This window comes from Nycticebus coucang, chromosome 12 (assembly GCF_027406575.1).
Source record: "Nycticebus coucang isolate mNycCou1 chromosome 12, mNycCou1.pri, whole genome shotgun sequence".
In the NCBI taxonomy this organism is placed as follows: domain Eukaryota; kingdom Metazoa; phylum Chordata; class Mammalia; order Primates; family Lorisidae; genus Nycticebus; species Nycticebus coucang.
Window position 1 is genome coordinate 68,032,037 of NC_069791.1, and position 12,846 is coordinate 68,044,882.

At 39.9% G+C, this 12,846-nt stretch overlaps 1 protein-coding gene and 1 non-coding gene across 2 annotated transcripts in view; one reads left to right on the forward strand and one right to left on the reverse strand.

Annotated features, from left to right (window-relative positions):
- The window catches only part of RSPH10B (radial spoke head 10 homolog B), a 77,239-nt gene that overhangs the window by 19,814 nt on the left and 44,579 nt on the right, over nt 1–12,846 (forward strand). Inside the window, exons 4-7 of the mRNA XM_053557783.1 lie at nt 1,579–1,647; nt 3,124–3,297; nt 6,470–6,555; nt 7,670–7,790. Of these exons, the coding sequence (XP_053413758.1) occupies nt 1,579–1,647; nt 3,124–3,297; nt 6,470–6,555; nt 7,670–7,790 (450 nt within the window). The remainder of the gene's footprint in view (nt 1–1,578; nt 1,648–3,123; nt 3,298–6,469; nt 6,556–7,669; nt 7,791–12,846) is intronic.
- LOC128563016 (small nucleolar RNA SNORA48) lies at nt 8,997–9,136 on the reverse strand. The gene has a single exon (XR_008373691.1). It is a non-coding gene; the product is annotated as a small nucleolar RNA SNORA48 (small nucleolar RNA).

Below are 12,846 nucleotides of genomic sequence, written 5' to 3' on the forward strand. Positions count from 1 at the left end.
ACTTTTTCATTATCTCCAACTAAAACTCTGTCACCATTAAACAGTAACCCCTATCCCACTCCCCATAATTATTTTTCATATTACATTGTTAGCTAATCTGCTATTCATAACTGTTCCATGGTTGTTGTATGTTTTTGGCATCTTTTCATTTTTTACCTTTATTACTAATGTCACCATGAAAATATTCATTCATTCATTCATTTTGTCAAAGAAAGATGTGCATATTATAGGAGAATGAATTTTTGGTACCTGTACATTAACAATAGACACTTTTGAAGTAAGTTAACTATACCGACAACTGTCTATCATATACATATATGCGAATGTCAGTACACACACACACTCTGATGATTCCCAGTAAGGGAAAACAGAAAGCATGATATTTATAGATGTCATCATTTCTGATATTTTAACCAGGTCTATTTAGTTTAAATCATTTTTAAAAAAATTCTTGAGGCCAGCGGTGCCTGTGGCTCAAAGGAGTAGGGCGCTGGCCCCATATGCTGGAGGTGGTGGGTTCAAACCCAGCCCTGGCCAGAAACTGCAAAAAAAAAAAAAAAAAAAAAAATCCTTGAGGCCTGGCGCGGTGGCTCATGCCTATAATCCTAGCACTCTGGGAGGCCAAGGTGGGTGGATAGCTTGAGCTCACGAGTTCGAGACTAGCCTGAGCAAAACTGAGACCCCCATCTCTACTAAAAATAGAAAACGGAGGCAAGAGAAGCGCTTGAGCTCAAGAGTTGGAGGTTGATGTGAGCTATGACATTATGGCACTCTACCCAGGTGACAGCTTGAGACTCTGTCTCAAAAAAAAAAAAAAGAAAAGAAAAGAAAAACAAAAAAACCTTGATCTTGGCGGTGCCTGTAGCTCAGTGGGTAGGGCGTTGGCTGCATACACCGAAGCTGGTGGGTTCGAACCTGGCTCAGGCCAACTGCAACAACAAAAAAACATAGCCAGGACTTGTGGTGGGCACCTGTAGTCCCAGCTACTTGGGAGGCTGAGGCAAGAGAATCGCTTGAGCCCAAGAGTTTGAGGTTGCTGTGAGTTATGACGGCACAGCACTCTGCCCAGGGTGACAGCTTGAGACTCTGTTTCAAAAAAAAAAAAAAAAAGATAATAATTCTTGAGCTTTGAAATACAAAATCAAAAGTACTAGCCAGTGTATTCATGCACATGAAATCAGGATAAGGTCCTCTGTGAAGAACTGAAGCTGTGAATGGCACTTGTGGTGTAAAATCAATAGGTGGGCTGGGCATGGTGGCTCATTCCTATAATGCCAGTGCTTTGGGAGGCCAGTGTGGCAGGATCGCTTGAGGCAAGGAGTTTGAGACCAGCCCAGGCAACATCACAAGATCCTATCTCTACCAAAAATAGAAAAATTAGCTGGGTGTCATGGTGAGTACTTTTAGTCTTAGCTACTCAGAAGGCTGAGGCGTAAGGGAAGCTTGAGCCCAGAGTTTGAGGCTCCAGTGAGCTGTGATGATGACATGGCATTCTAGGTGGGGTGACAGAGTGAAACCCTGTCTCAAAAAAAATCAACAGTGCATTCTAAGTGTTTGTTGTTTTATTTTGTCTTGAAGGGTATGTTTTCAGAAGGACTCATGCATGGACAAGGAACTTATATTTGGGCCAGTGGATTAAAATATGAGGTAAAGGATATAATAATATGGTTTTAAACTGTAACTATGGAATTTAAGGTCAGGTTCCCACAATTAAACATACTATTATCATAAAAGTAATTTAGCACATGGGTTGAAAAAATATTCACAGAACCAAAGGGTATAGTTATTTGTGATTGCATGAACCCACTGGTAGTTGTTGTTACTGGTTTCATCTGTACATTCTAGAGGTATTCTGTGTGTTCTGAGTGTATGTAGCACACATACATGTACTTAGCCCCTCCTACTTTTTATAAACACATATAGTTAGTTGGTACCTTTACTTTTTAGAGATTGAACCATTTCCATTCACTCAGATCTAACTATTTTTACTGGCTGCATGCATTCCATAATGTGGATTTCACTTCACACATCTTGCTGGGTTGAGGGGAATGTGTATTTTTAAATTGATTGCTAGTATCGAATTGCTCCCAAGAGATTACACCAGTTTCAACTCCCACCCACACATTGTGTGAGGGCCTGAAATGCTATTTAAAAATCTCAATTACAGAGTTACTAACAGATGGTGTTTATAAGTGGTAATGAAGACATTTCAAACACATGCACTAACACACTTATTCAAATAACAGCCAGGCAGTGATGGAAACAGAGGCAAGTGTGGCCTGGGAAGGCAGCTAACTGGACCTGGACAGCAGGTGGCCTATAGCAGAGGTGCAGGGAGAGTGCAGGAGGGGCTGGCCCTCACTGTAGGCGGTAGGGGAGAGACCCGCCAAAGTCCCGAGGGTTGGGTACCAACAACAGAAGGCCAGCCTTTCCCACTTAACATCTTGCCATCTAGCCTGTGGCCAAAGTTCAGGGTTTCTGGTTCCTGAATGGCAATTTTCTAGGAGTCCTGCTCCGCTTTGTCTGGAAACTCTTGGGGAGGGGGCATTTTTGCAGATACAGGCCCCTGCACCAACCCCATCAGGAAGGTTTATGGGCAGGATTCTGGGGACTTTCCCAGAAGCATCCTCAGAGAGGGCAGCTAGCCTTACACAACCTGACCAGTGGTCAAGCCAGGTTCTACTGTCTCCTCTTTTCTCTGCTGACCAGCTACCTCCAAGGAGTTCTTATTCCATTAAGAACACTAAGCCTGGATAATCATCAGGATCTCCTGAGGGTACAGGGGGGAATTAGCCTCCTGGGAGGCAGATTCCAAGAGTCTGGAGTTTCCAAGGTCAGGACTGGAAGGAACCACTTTACCAAGTCACCTGCTTGCTTCTTGGAGGTTAGTCTATAGGTGACCTTCCTGATATTTTTTTCTGCCTGAGCTTCCACCCAGTGAATGGGGTTGGGAGAGAGAGGATGGGAGATGCAGAGAAAAATGGAGAAGGGAACAAGTGGGAGTTCCACTGTTTCCCTGGAGGAGAATCAGGAACAGTCAGGGGTCAAGAGGTGTCTCAAGCAGCCCTGAGGATTAAGGATCCCTCCACTGCCTTCTGTCACCTTCTGGCCATTTTACCCCAGGGGGAATTTGTGAAGAACATTCCCATGAACCACGGCATGTTCACCTGGCCGGACGGCAGCATGTATGAAGGCGAAGTGAGGAACGGCATGAGGCATGGCTTTGGCATGTTCAAGTGCAGCACTCAGCCGGTGTCCTACATCGGCCACTGGTGCCATGGCAAGAGACATGGGAAGGTGAGTGAGACAGCCGTGTGACAGGGTCCCACCTGGGAATGGAGGAACAGACACCGAGGGTGGGGTGTTCTTGAGGATGTATTGGCTGTTTGCTTATTGAGGTAAAATTCACATCACACAGAATTCATCATTTTAAAGGGTACAATTCAGTGGTCTTTAGTACATTTACAACGTTATGCAGCCGTCACCCTATTTAGTCCCAAATGTTTCATCAATTCAAAATAAAGCCCCATACCAATTAGGCAGTTATCCTCCCTCATGCCACATCCCCTGCAATTACAGATCTGTCTTCTGTCTTATGGGATTACCTATGCTGGACATTTTATGTAAATGGAATCACATTAATATGCAACCTCTTGTGTCTGTATTCTTTCACTTAGCAGAGTATTTTAGAGGTTCATCCATTAAATCAAATGAAGTTATCAGTATTTCATTTCCTTATATGGGTGAATAATACTCCGTTGTTAGTATTTACTATAGTTTATGTTGACGGACATTTGGGATGTTTCCATCTTTTGACTCTTATAAATAGTGCTGGTATGAATATGCGTACAAGGATCTATTTGAGTCCTTGTTTCAGTTCTTTCGGGTATATGCCCAGAAGTGGAATAACGGGTATATGGTAACTTTATGTTTAACTTTTTGAGGACCCACCCAACTGTTTTCCACAACGGCTATACCATTTTATATCTCCAGCAGCAATGCAGGGTATATTCACTTTTAACCCAAGTGGCTATTTTTGGTAGTTCTGTTTTGCTTTTGTGTAGGATGATAAAATAATGTAGCAATTATTGGAATTTTAAAAATTTGTAGTTTTAGAAAATGTCATGAAAAATCCTCCATTGTGATCATCACTGGTTGAGTATTAGCAAGCTAGAATATGTCACTTGGTATTGTTACCAAGTCTGTTACTGTTACCTTGCTGAGGTCCAACATTGTACAGTATTCATATATAGGTTCTTAAACAAGTGGGGATTCCTTTTTTCTTTTTGTAAATGATTTATGACTGCCTTCTAAGATAAGATAAATGCCCTAGTTTATTTCCAAACCTACAAAAGTAAATGGGTGGAGTCCAGTGCACTGTTCAGAATCTCCACAGAAATCAGTGCCTATTACTCAAGTAGTACTCTAGGAAGAAGTGATGTACAGGGAGAGAGAGATTTGCCACCAAACCTGAAGGAGAAATCTCTGAGATTATGGCTCTGGAAGTCTTTTAATCTGAACAGCACCGACAGTTCAATCCCACCTCTGTCTGATTCTGAAGAGCCCTGGTCTTTGTGCTGATTCTCTTATAAGTGGAACCACTGGAACCGGAAGGAGAAGTCCTTCCATGAACATGCCTGAGTCACTGGACATCAGGCAAAGGCTTCAGACAAACCAAGGTGGATTTCCAAAGTCTGTGCCTTAAAGAATATCTGCATTTCAAAGTTCAAAAGGGAATTAGAAATCTAGTGCAGCCTTCATTCTTGATAGATACTGGCCAAGAGAGTTAGGAGAGAGTAATGGATCACATTGTTAGCATCCTGCCCTTCCCTCACACCCACCTCCCAGGGAGGACTGCTCAGGCTTCACCACAGTCCCTCACCATGAACCCTCCCCTGCTTTACTTAGGCTTTATCAGACTGTTTCATTGTGGTGTGGATTTTTTTGTTTGTTTTTCTCATAGCACATCCCTTGCGACATCTTGGAGGGGCTGGGAATGGTGACTTCTAGATGCCAGCACGTGGATGGCTGCAAGAAGGAACAAGTTGGGCGGCGCCTTTGGCTCAAAAGAGTAGGGTGCCAGCCCCATATACTGGAGGTGGCGGGTTCAAACCCAGCCCCAGTCAAAAACTGCAAAAAAAAAAAAAAAAAAAAGGAAGGAACAAGTTAGCCTGACAATGAGGAAAAATAAAGTGTGCACCTGTAATCCCAGCTACCCTGGTGGAGGCTGAGGCAGGAGCATCATTTGACAACACCTGTGAATAGCCACTGCTCTCCAGCCTGGTCAACATAGTGATACTTTGTCTCTAAAATAATTTTTTTTTTTCGTGGAGACAGAGTCTTGCTTTATAGCCCTAGGTAGAGTGCCATGGCATCACACAGCTCACAGCAACCTCCAACTCCTGAGCTTAAGCGATTCTCTTGCCTCAGCCTCCCGAGTAGCTGGGACTACAGGCGCCCGCCACAACACCTGGCTATTTTTTGGTTGCAGTTCAGCCGGGGCCGGGTTTGAACCTGCCACCCTCAGTATATGGGGCTGGCGCCTTACCGACTGAGCCACAGGCGCCGCCCTGTCTCTAAAATAATTTTAAAAAAAAGTTTGTGTACATAAGAGAAAGTGATCTTTAGTTCATGGAAGGTCTAGCTATTCATTCTAGGTGGCAACAAGACAGGATTTCTTTCAATTTTTCTTATGATTGGTATTATAAAAACAAACAAGAAGAAAAAGGAAAGGATTTCTTTAGGTATTTATTTGACTAATAGTTACTGAATATAATGAATATAACTGAATATAATGAATGTCATCATTCATTAAATTTTTTTTAATTTTTAAAATTTTTGTGGAGACAGGGTCTCACTATGTTATCCAGGCTGATCTCAAACTCCTGGCTTCAAGTATTCTTCCCATCTCAACTTCCCATAGTTCTGGGATTACAGGTGTGAGCCACTGTTCCTAGCCATGGCATTTGGTTATTAAGGAGTAATTGATTTGTGACATCTCATTCTTCTTTGGTGTGGATATTTGATCATTTTCTTCTTCTTCTTTTTTTTTTTCTGATACAGAGTGTTTGTGGCCTCTGGTAGAGTGCTGTGGTGTCATAGCTCACAGCAACCTCAGACTCTTGGCCTCAAGTGATTCTCTTGCCTCAACCTCTCAGGTAGTTGGAACTACAGACACCTGCCCGGCTATTTTTAGAGGCAGGGTCTCACTCTTGCTTAGGCTGGTCTTGAACCTGTGAGCTCAGGCAATTCACCCACCTCAGCTGCCAGCGTGCTAGGATTATAGCTGTGAGCCACTTTATCATTTTATTGATTGCAAAACAGAAACGTAATAGATTATGTTTCTTGCCTACGTATGTCATTGACTTCTGCATAGTTTATACTTATTAAATTCATACATTTTTTTCTTTATATTTAACAAAGCATTTGTGTCATGAGGTTTGATTTTTTTAAATATTATTTGTTTTAGGGCTCCATTTATTATAATCAAGAGGGTACTTCTTGGTACGAGGGAGACTGGGAACACAACATCAGAAAGGGCTGGGGAATAAGATGGTAGGTATGACCACTGCCACATTTGAGTATGGGTGAAAAAGTGTGCGTGGCCCCAAAAAACATTCACTTTGGCCATTTAAAGATAAGGTGCAAAAAAAAAAAAAAAGATAAGGTGCAAAAATTGCTGAGAACACGTTGTTTCTTGAAGCAGTGTGGAATATTTAAATTAATCCCGATATAATCTCCATAGTGATTATATTCTAAGGAAAATTTAGAAAAACACCTTGTTAAATGATATCTAATCATATTCTTTCACTTTATTTATTTACTTTGTATTTATATATTTTTTTGAGACAGACTTGCACTTTGTCACCCTGGATAGAGTGCCCTGGCATCACAACTCACAGCAACCTCAAACTTTTGGGTTCAAGAGATCCTTTTGCCTCAGCTTCTCAAGTAACTGGGACGACAGGCACTTGCCACTATGCCTGGCTAGTTTTTCTATATTTTGTAGAGTTGGAGTCTCACTCTTGCTCAGGCTGGTCTTACAGTCCTGACCTCAAATGATCCTCCCAAAGTGCTAGGGTTTCTGGCGTAAGCCACTGGGCCCGACTTGACTTTATTATATGTAGCAGTTGCCTTTTTTTGTTTTCTACATTAATCGTGGATCTCTAGTATTATATATTTTCTGAACAATGTTGACACATTTGCTTGCTTGCTTGCTTGATTGATTTTCTTTCTTTTTTTTTTTTTTGAAGATGAGCTGGCAGCCAGAGAGCACAGTCTCTCCCACCAACTGCTTTTTTGCTTGATATTAGATTAAACTAATGGAGTCACATATTTTAAGTACTAAAACATTTGGGGGCAAAATAATAATTAATTATAACATGATAGGAAATTACTTTTAAAAGATCTTAAAACACCAGCCTTATCCACTTTGTCACCTTATTAAATAACAGAAGGTTTAATCAAGTGATTTATTCCCTTCCTAAGATGGTTATGTTTACCTACCACAAGCTTATCCATTGAATTTAAACTATAGGGAGGAGTGCCTGGGTGCAAGGGTTGGATCTCTTCAAAGGTGATGTGGGGGGTGGAGGTTAAAAGAAAGTCTTGAAGGTAAATGTTGTGTGTGAAGTAATCAGTTGTTTTTCATTGGTTTCTTTTGTCTTAGTTACAAATCTGGAAATATATATGAAGGCCAGTGGGAAGACAACATGCGCCATGGGGAAGGGAGGATGAGGTGGCTGACAACCAATGAAGAGTACACTGGCCAGTGGGAGAGGGGCGTCCAGGTACACACTGGCCAGTTTCAGCTGCTTATGCCCAGATGTAGATGCTCTGCTGATCTTCAGCACATGTATTAATTGGAATGATACAGTATAGTAATCTGAAATTTACATCCTGCTAAATTTTGAAACTTAAATTGCTATGTTCTGGTCTCAACTGTACTTTTATACTATGATTTTATTACTTAGTCTTGTCTAATGATTTCACCCACAAACTAGGTTCTGCCTGCCATTGGTAAATTCATAAATTCATATGGCTCCTGTAAGGACTGAGACTGTTTATAATTTATTTAATTTATTTATTTTATTTTTTTTAGAGACAGAGTCTCACTTCATCACCCTTGGTAGAGTGCTGTGGTGTCATAGCTCATAGCAACCTCCAACTCTGGGGCTTAGGTGATTCTCTTGCCTCAGCCTCCTGAGTAGCTGGGCCTACAGGTGCCCACCAGAAAGCCCGGCTATTTTTTAGTTGCAGTTTGGCTGGGGCTGGTTTTGAACCCGCCACCCTTGGTATATGGGGCCAGCGCTCTAGCCACTGAGCTACAGGTGCCGCCTGAGACTGTTTATAATTTAAAAGCTATTGATTTTGTAAACAGAAAAGAGAAACTTTATATAATTTTATATAGTTTATATAGCTAGGATTCTTTTCTCTTCTCTCTCTCCCCCATGCCTTCTCTTCTTTCTTCTTTCTTTCTGCTCTGTTACCCAGGCTGGGAGTGCAATATCCTGATCAGAGTTTACTGTAACCTCAAACTCCTAGGCTTAAGTGATCCTCCCACCTCAGCCTCCTGGACTCCTGGCCTCAAAGGATACTCCTGTCTTGGCCTCCCAAAGTGCTGAGATTACAGATGTGATCCACTATAGCCAGCCTATATAGTGAAGATTTTCTGATGGTATCTTATTAGTATACATTAGTCTAGTAATTGAGGATCTTGCTGAATTCATATAGTAGTTCTATTAATAGTTGCAGATTCTTTGAGATTTTCTACATAGGCCATTATGTTTGCAAATACAATCAATTTTCTATCTTTATAATTCATATGTAGTTTTTCTCCCTTGCTGTATTGCGCTAGCTGAGTAGGTCATCCAGTACAATGTTGAATAGGAGTGGGGAGAGAGGCATCCTTACATTGTTCCCAGTCTTAGCAGGAAAAGATTCAGTCTTTCATCACATGTGATATTCACTGTAGGTTTTCTTTCTTTTTTTTGTTTCCATGTGCCCTAGGCATGAACCAGGTATAAGCACAGATCAAAAGCCAAGCTGGGATAAACAAGGGGTTTCTTTGTCCCTGGCTGATATGAGATGGGAGCCGTAGGTTTTTCAAAGATGCCCTTTATCTGGTCCAGGAACTTCTCTTAATTCTTAATTAGTTTTTATTGTGAATTGATGTTCAGTTTTGTCTGATGCTTTTTCTGCCTCAAATCAGATGATCATGTGGTTTTCTTCTCTAGTCTGTAATAGATATCTTCAATTACATTGATTTTTTTTAAATTAATTTCTTAAAAATTTGTGTAAAACATTGAATTTCTTTTCCCCTCCCCTCCCCTTTTTTCAGACAGCGTCTCACTCTGTTGCCCAGGCAAGAGTGCTGTGATGTCAGGCTAGCTCACAGCAACCTCAAATATTGGCAAATCTCCTGCCTCAGCCTCCCAAGTAGCTGGTACTACAGGTGCCTGCCACAATACCTGGCTAATTTCTTCTAGTTTTAGTAGAGATGGGGGTCTCACTCTTGCTTAGGCTGGTTTTGAACTCAAGCTCAAGCAGTCACCCCAAGAATGCTAGGATTACAGCTGTGAGCCACTGTGCCCAGCATAAAACATTGATTTTCAATTGTTGAGCCAACCTCACATTCCCGGGAATATTTGGTCATGATGTCATTATCCTTTTTGTATCTTGTGGAATTCAACTTCATAATATTTTGTTGAGGAATTTTGTATCTGTGTTCATGAGGAATATTAATTTGTAGTATTCTCTCCTTATAATGTCTTTGTCAGGTTTTATAACAAGAGCAGTGTTGTCTTCATAAAATGAGTTGGGAAATGTTATCTTCTCTTTAATTTTCTGGAAGACTTTGTAGAATTGTTATTTTCTCATCTTTAACAGTTTAATTTAATATTCCAGGGAAACCTTCTGGGCCTGGTGTTGTCTTAGTGGATGATTAATTATGAATTAACCATAAATTCAATTTTTTAGTGGATAATGTACTATTCAGGTTCTCTGTTTAATCTTAAGATTTGAAAGTTTATGTTATTTGAAGAATTTGTCCATTTCATAGATATAAAATTTATTGGCATAAAGCTGTTCATAGCATTCTCTTTTTTTTAACATACATAAAATCTGTAACAATGTTCCCTCCTTCTCCTAACATTAGCAATTTGTGTTTCTTTTCTTTTTTCTTCATCATTCTTGCTAGAAGTGTATTACCTTCATTAATCTTCTCAAAGAGTCAGTTTGTATTTATTTTCTTTGATTTAAAAAATTTTTCCATATAACTGATATCTGTTCTTTGTTATTACATTCTTTCTGCATACTATGAGTTTAATTTTCTTTTCTTGTCCTAGATTTGTAAGATAAAAACTTCATTGATTTGAGATATTTCTTCTTTTTAAATATAAGCATTTAACATTATAATTTTTCCTTTTTTCTTTTTTATCTTTCTTTCTTTTCTTTTTTTTTTTTTTTTTTTGAGAGAGTCTCACTTTGTTGCCCTCAGTACAGTGCTGTGGCGTCACAGCTCACAGCAACCTCAAACTCTTGGGCTCAAGTGATTCTCTTGCCTCAGCCTCCCAAATAGCTGGGCCTACAGGTGCCTGCCACAATACCTGGCTATTTTTTAGAGATGGGGTCTTGCTCTAGCTCAGGTTGATCTCAAACCTGTAAGCTCAGACAGTCTACCCACCTTGGCCTCCCAGAGTGCTAAGGATTACAGGCGTGAGCCACCTTGCCTGGCCTGTTCTATCAATTTCTGAGAGAAGAGAGTTAAAGTGCCCATGTATAATTGTAGATTTGTCTCTTTTTCCTTTCAGATTTATTAGTTTGCTTAATATATATATTTTCTTTTTTTATTATTAAATCATAGCTGTGTACATTAATGCAATCGTGGGGTATAATGTGCTGATTTTATATACAATTTGAAATATTTTCATCTAACTGGTTAACATAGCCTTCAAGGTATTTTTTTAGTTATCATGTTAAGACATTTATATTCTACATTTAGTAAATTTCACATGTACCCTTGTAAGATGCACCGTAGGTGTGGTCCCATCAATTACCCTCCCTCCACACATCCTACCCACTCCCCTCCCCTTACTCTCCCCTTTCCCCATATTCTTGGGCTATAATTGGGTTATAACTTTCATATGAAAGCTATAACTTGGTTTTATAGTAGGGCTGAGTACATTGGATACTTTTTCTTCCATTCTTGAGATACTGCTTCATATATTTTGATATTTTGTTGTTAGGTGCATATAAATTTAGGATTTTTGTGTCTTGGTGAATTATCTCTTTATCATTATATAATATTCCCCTTTAACCCTAGTAATTTTCATTTCTCTGAAGTCTACTTTATCTGATATGAATGTAGCCATTAAAACTTTTTTTTCTTTGCGATAAACTATATATAATGAAAAATTTATTGCCTTAGCTAGTTTTTCTTTTTTTTGGAGACAGAGTCTCACTTCGTTGCCCTCAGTAGAGTGCTGTGGCATCACAGCTCACAGCAAGCTCAAACTCTTGGGCTTAAGTGATTCTCTTGCCTCAGCCTCCCAAGTAGCTGGGACTACAGGTGTCCACCACACAACCCAGCTATTTTTTTTTTTGTTGTAGTTGTCATTGTTGTTTAGCAGGCCCGGACTGGGTTCCAACCTGCCAGCCCTGGTGTATGTGGCCAGCAACCTAACCACTGAGTTACGGGTGCCGAACCCGTCTTAGCCATTTTTAATGGTACAGTTCAGTGGTATTATCTACAGTAACATTGTTGTGCCATTGTCTATCCAGAGAACTCTATACCTATTAAACAATAACCCCCTGTTTTCTCCCCACCCCCTAAGCCCTAGCAACCACCATTCTACTTTCTGTCTCTATGGGTTTGACTACTCTAGATCCCTCATATAAGTAGAATCATACAGTATTTATCCTTTTGTGACTGGCTTATTTTGCTTAGCAAAATGTCCTCAAGATTCATCCGTTTGTCAGGATAGCTTTCCATTTTAAGGATGAATTAGATCCAAATATGGATATATATGGATATATCCTATATCCATATTTTGTTTATCCATTCATCTGTCCATGGATGCTTAGGTTCCTTCTATCTTCTGGCTATTGTGAATAATGCTGCTCTGAACATAGTGTAGAAATACCTGTTTGAGTCCCCGTTTTCAATTCTTTGGAGAATAACATTCTATGTTATATATAGAATCATCCTGTTGTTGAAAAAATTGCATAAATATTTATATATGCCTATGATGTTTATTTGCTTGTTTATTTATTTGAAACAGGATTTATTTATTTATTTGAAAAAGGATCTTACTCTGTCATTGGGACTAGAGTGCAATGGCATGATCATAGCTCACTGTAACCTTTAATTCTGGGTTCAAGCAATCCTCCCATCTCAGCCTCCCGAGTAGCTAAGACTTAAGGCATGCACCATCACGACCAGCTAGTTTTAAAATATTTTTGTAGAGACAGGGCCTTGCTATGTTGCTAAGGCTGATGTTAAACTCCCAGCCTCAGGCAATCTTCCTGCCTCAGTCTCCCGAAGTGCTGGGAGTACAAGCATGAGTTACCTCCACTGGCCAATATGTTGATTTAATATATCTGATTGTATGTGCCTAGGGAAAATATGGATGAATTCTTAAACCTTTTTAGTGGTTACCTCTGGAAAGTGGAGTTGAGTAGGGAGTACTTTTAATCAATCTTTATATTAAAAAATGAAAATTTAAAATAATCATTAACAAGCCAAGCACATTATACATGCTATCTTCAATCTTTACATTCAATCTTCAGGGTAGGTATTATTTCTATTTTACAACTGAAGAATTTAGAGGGCTCAAGTAATTTGCC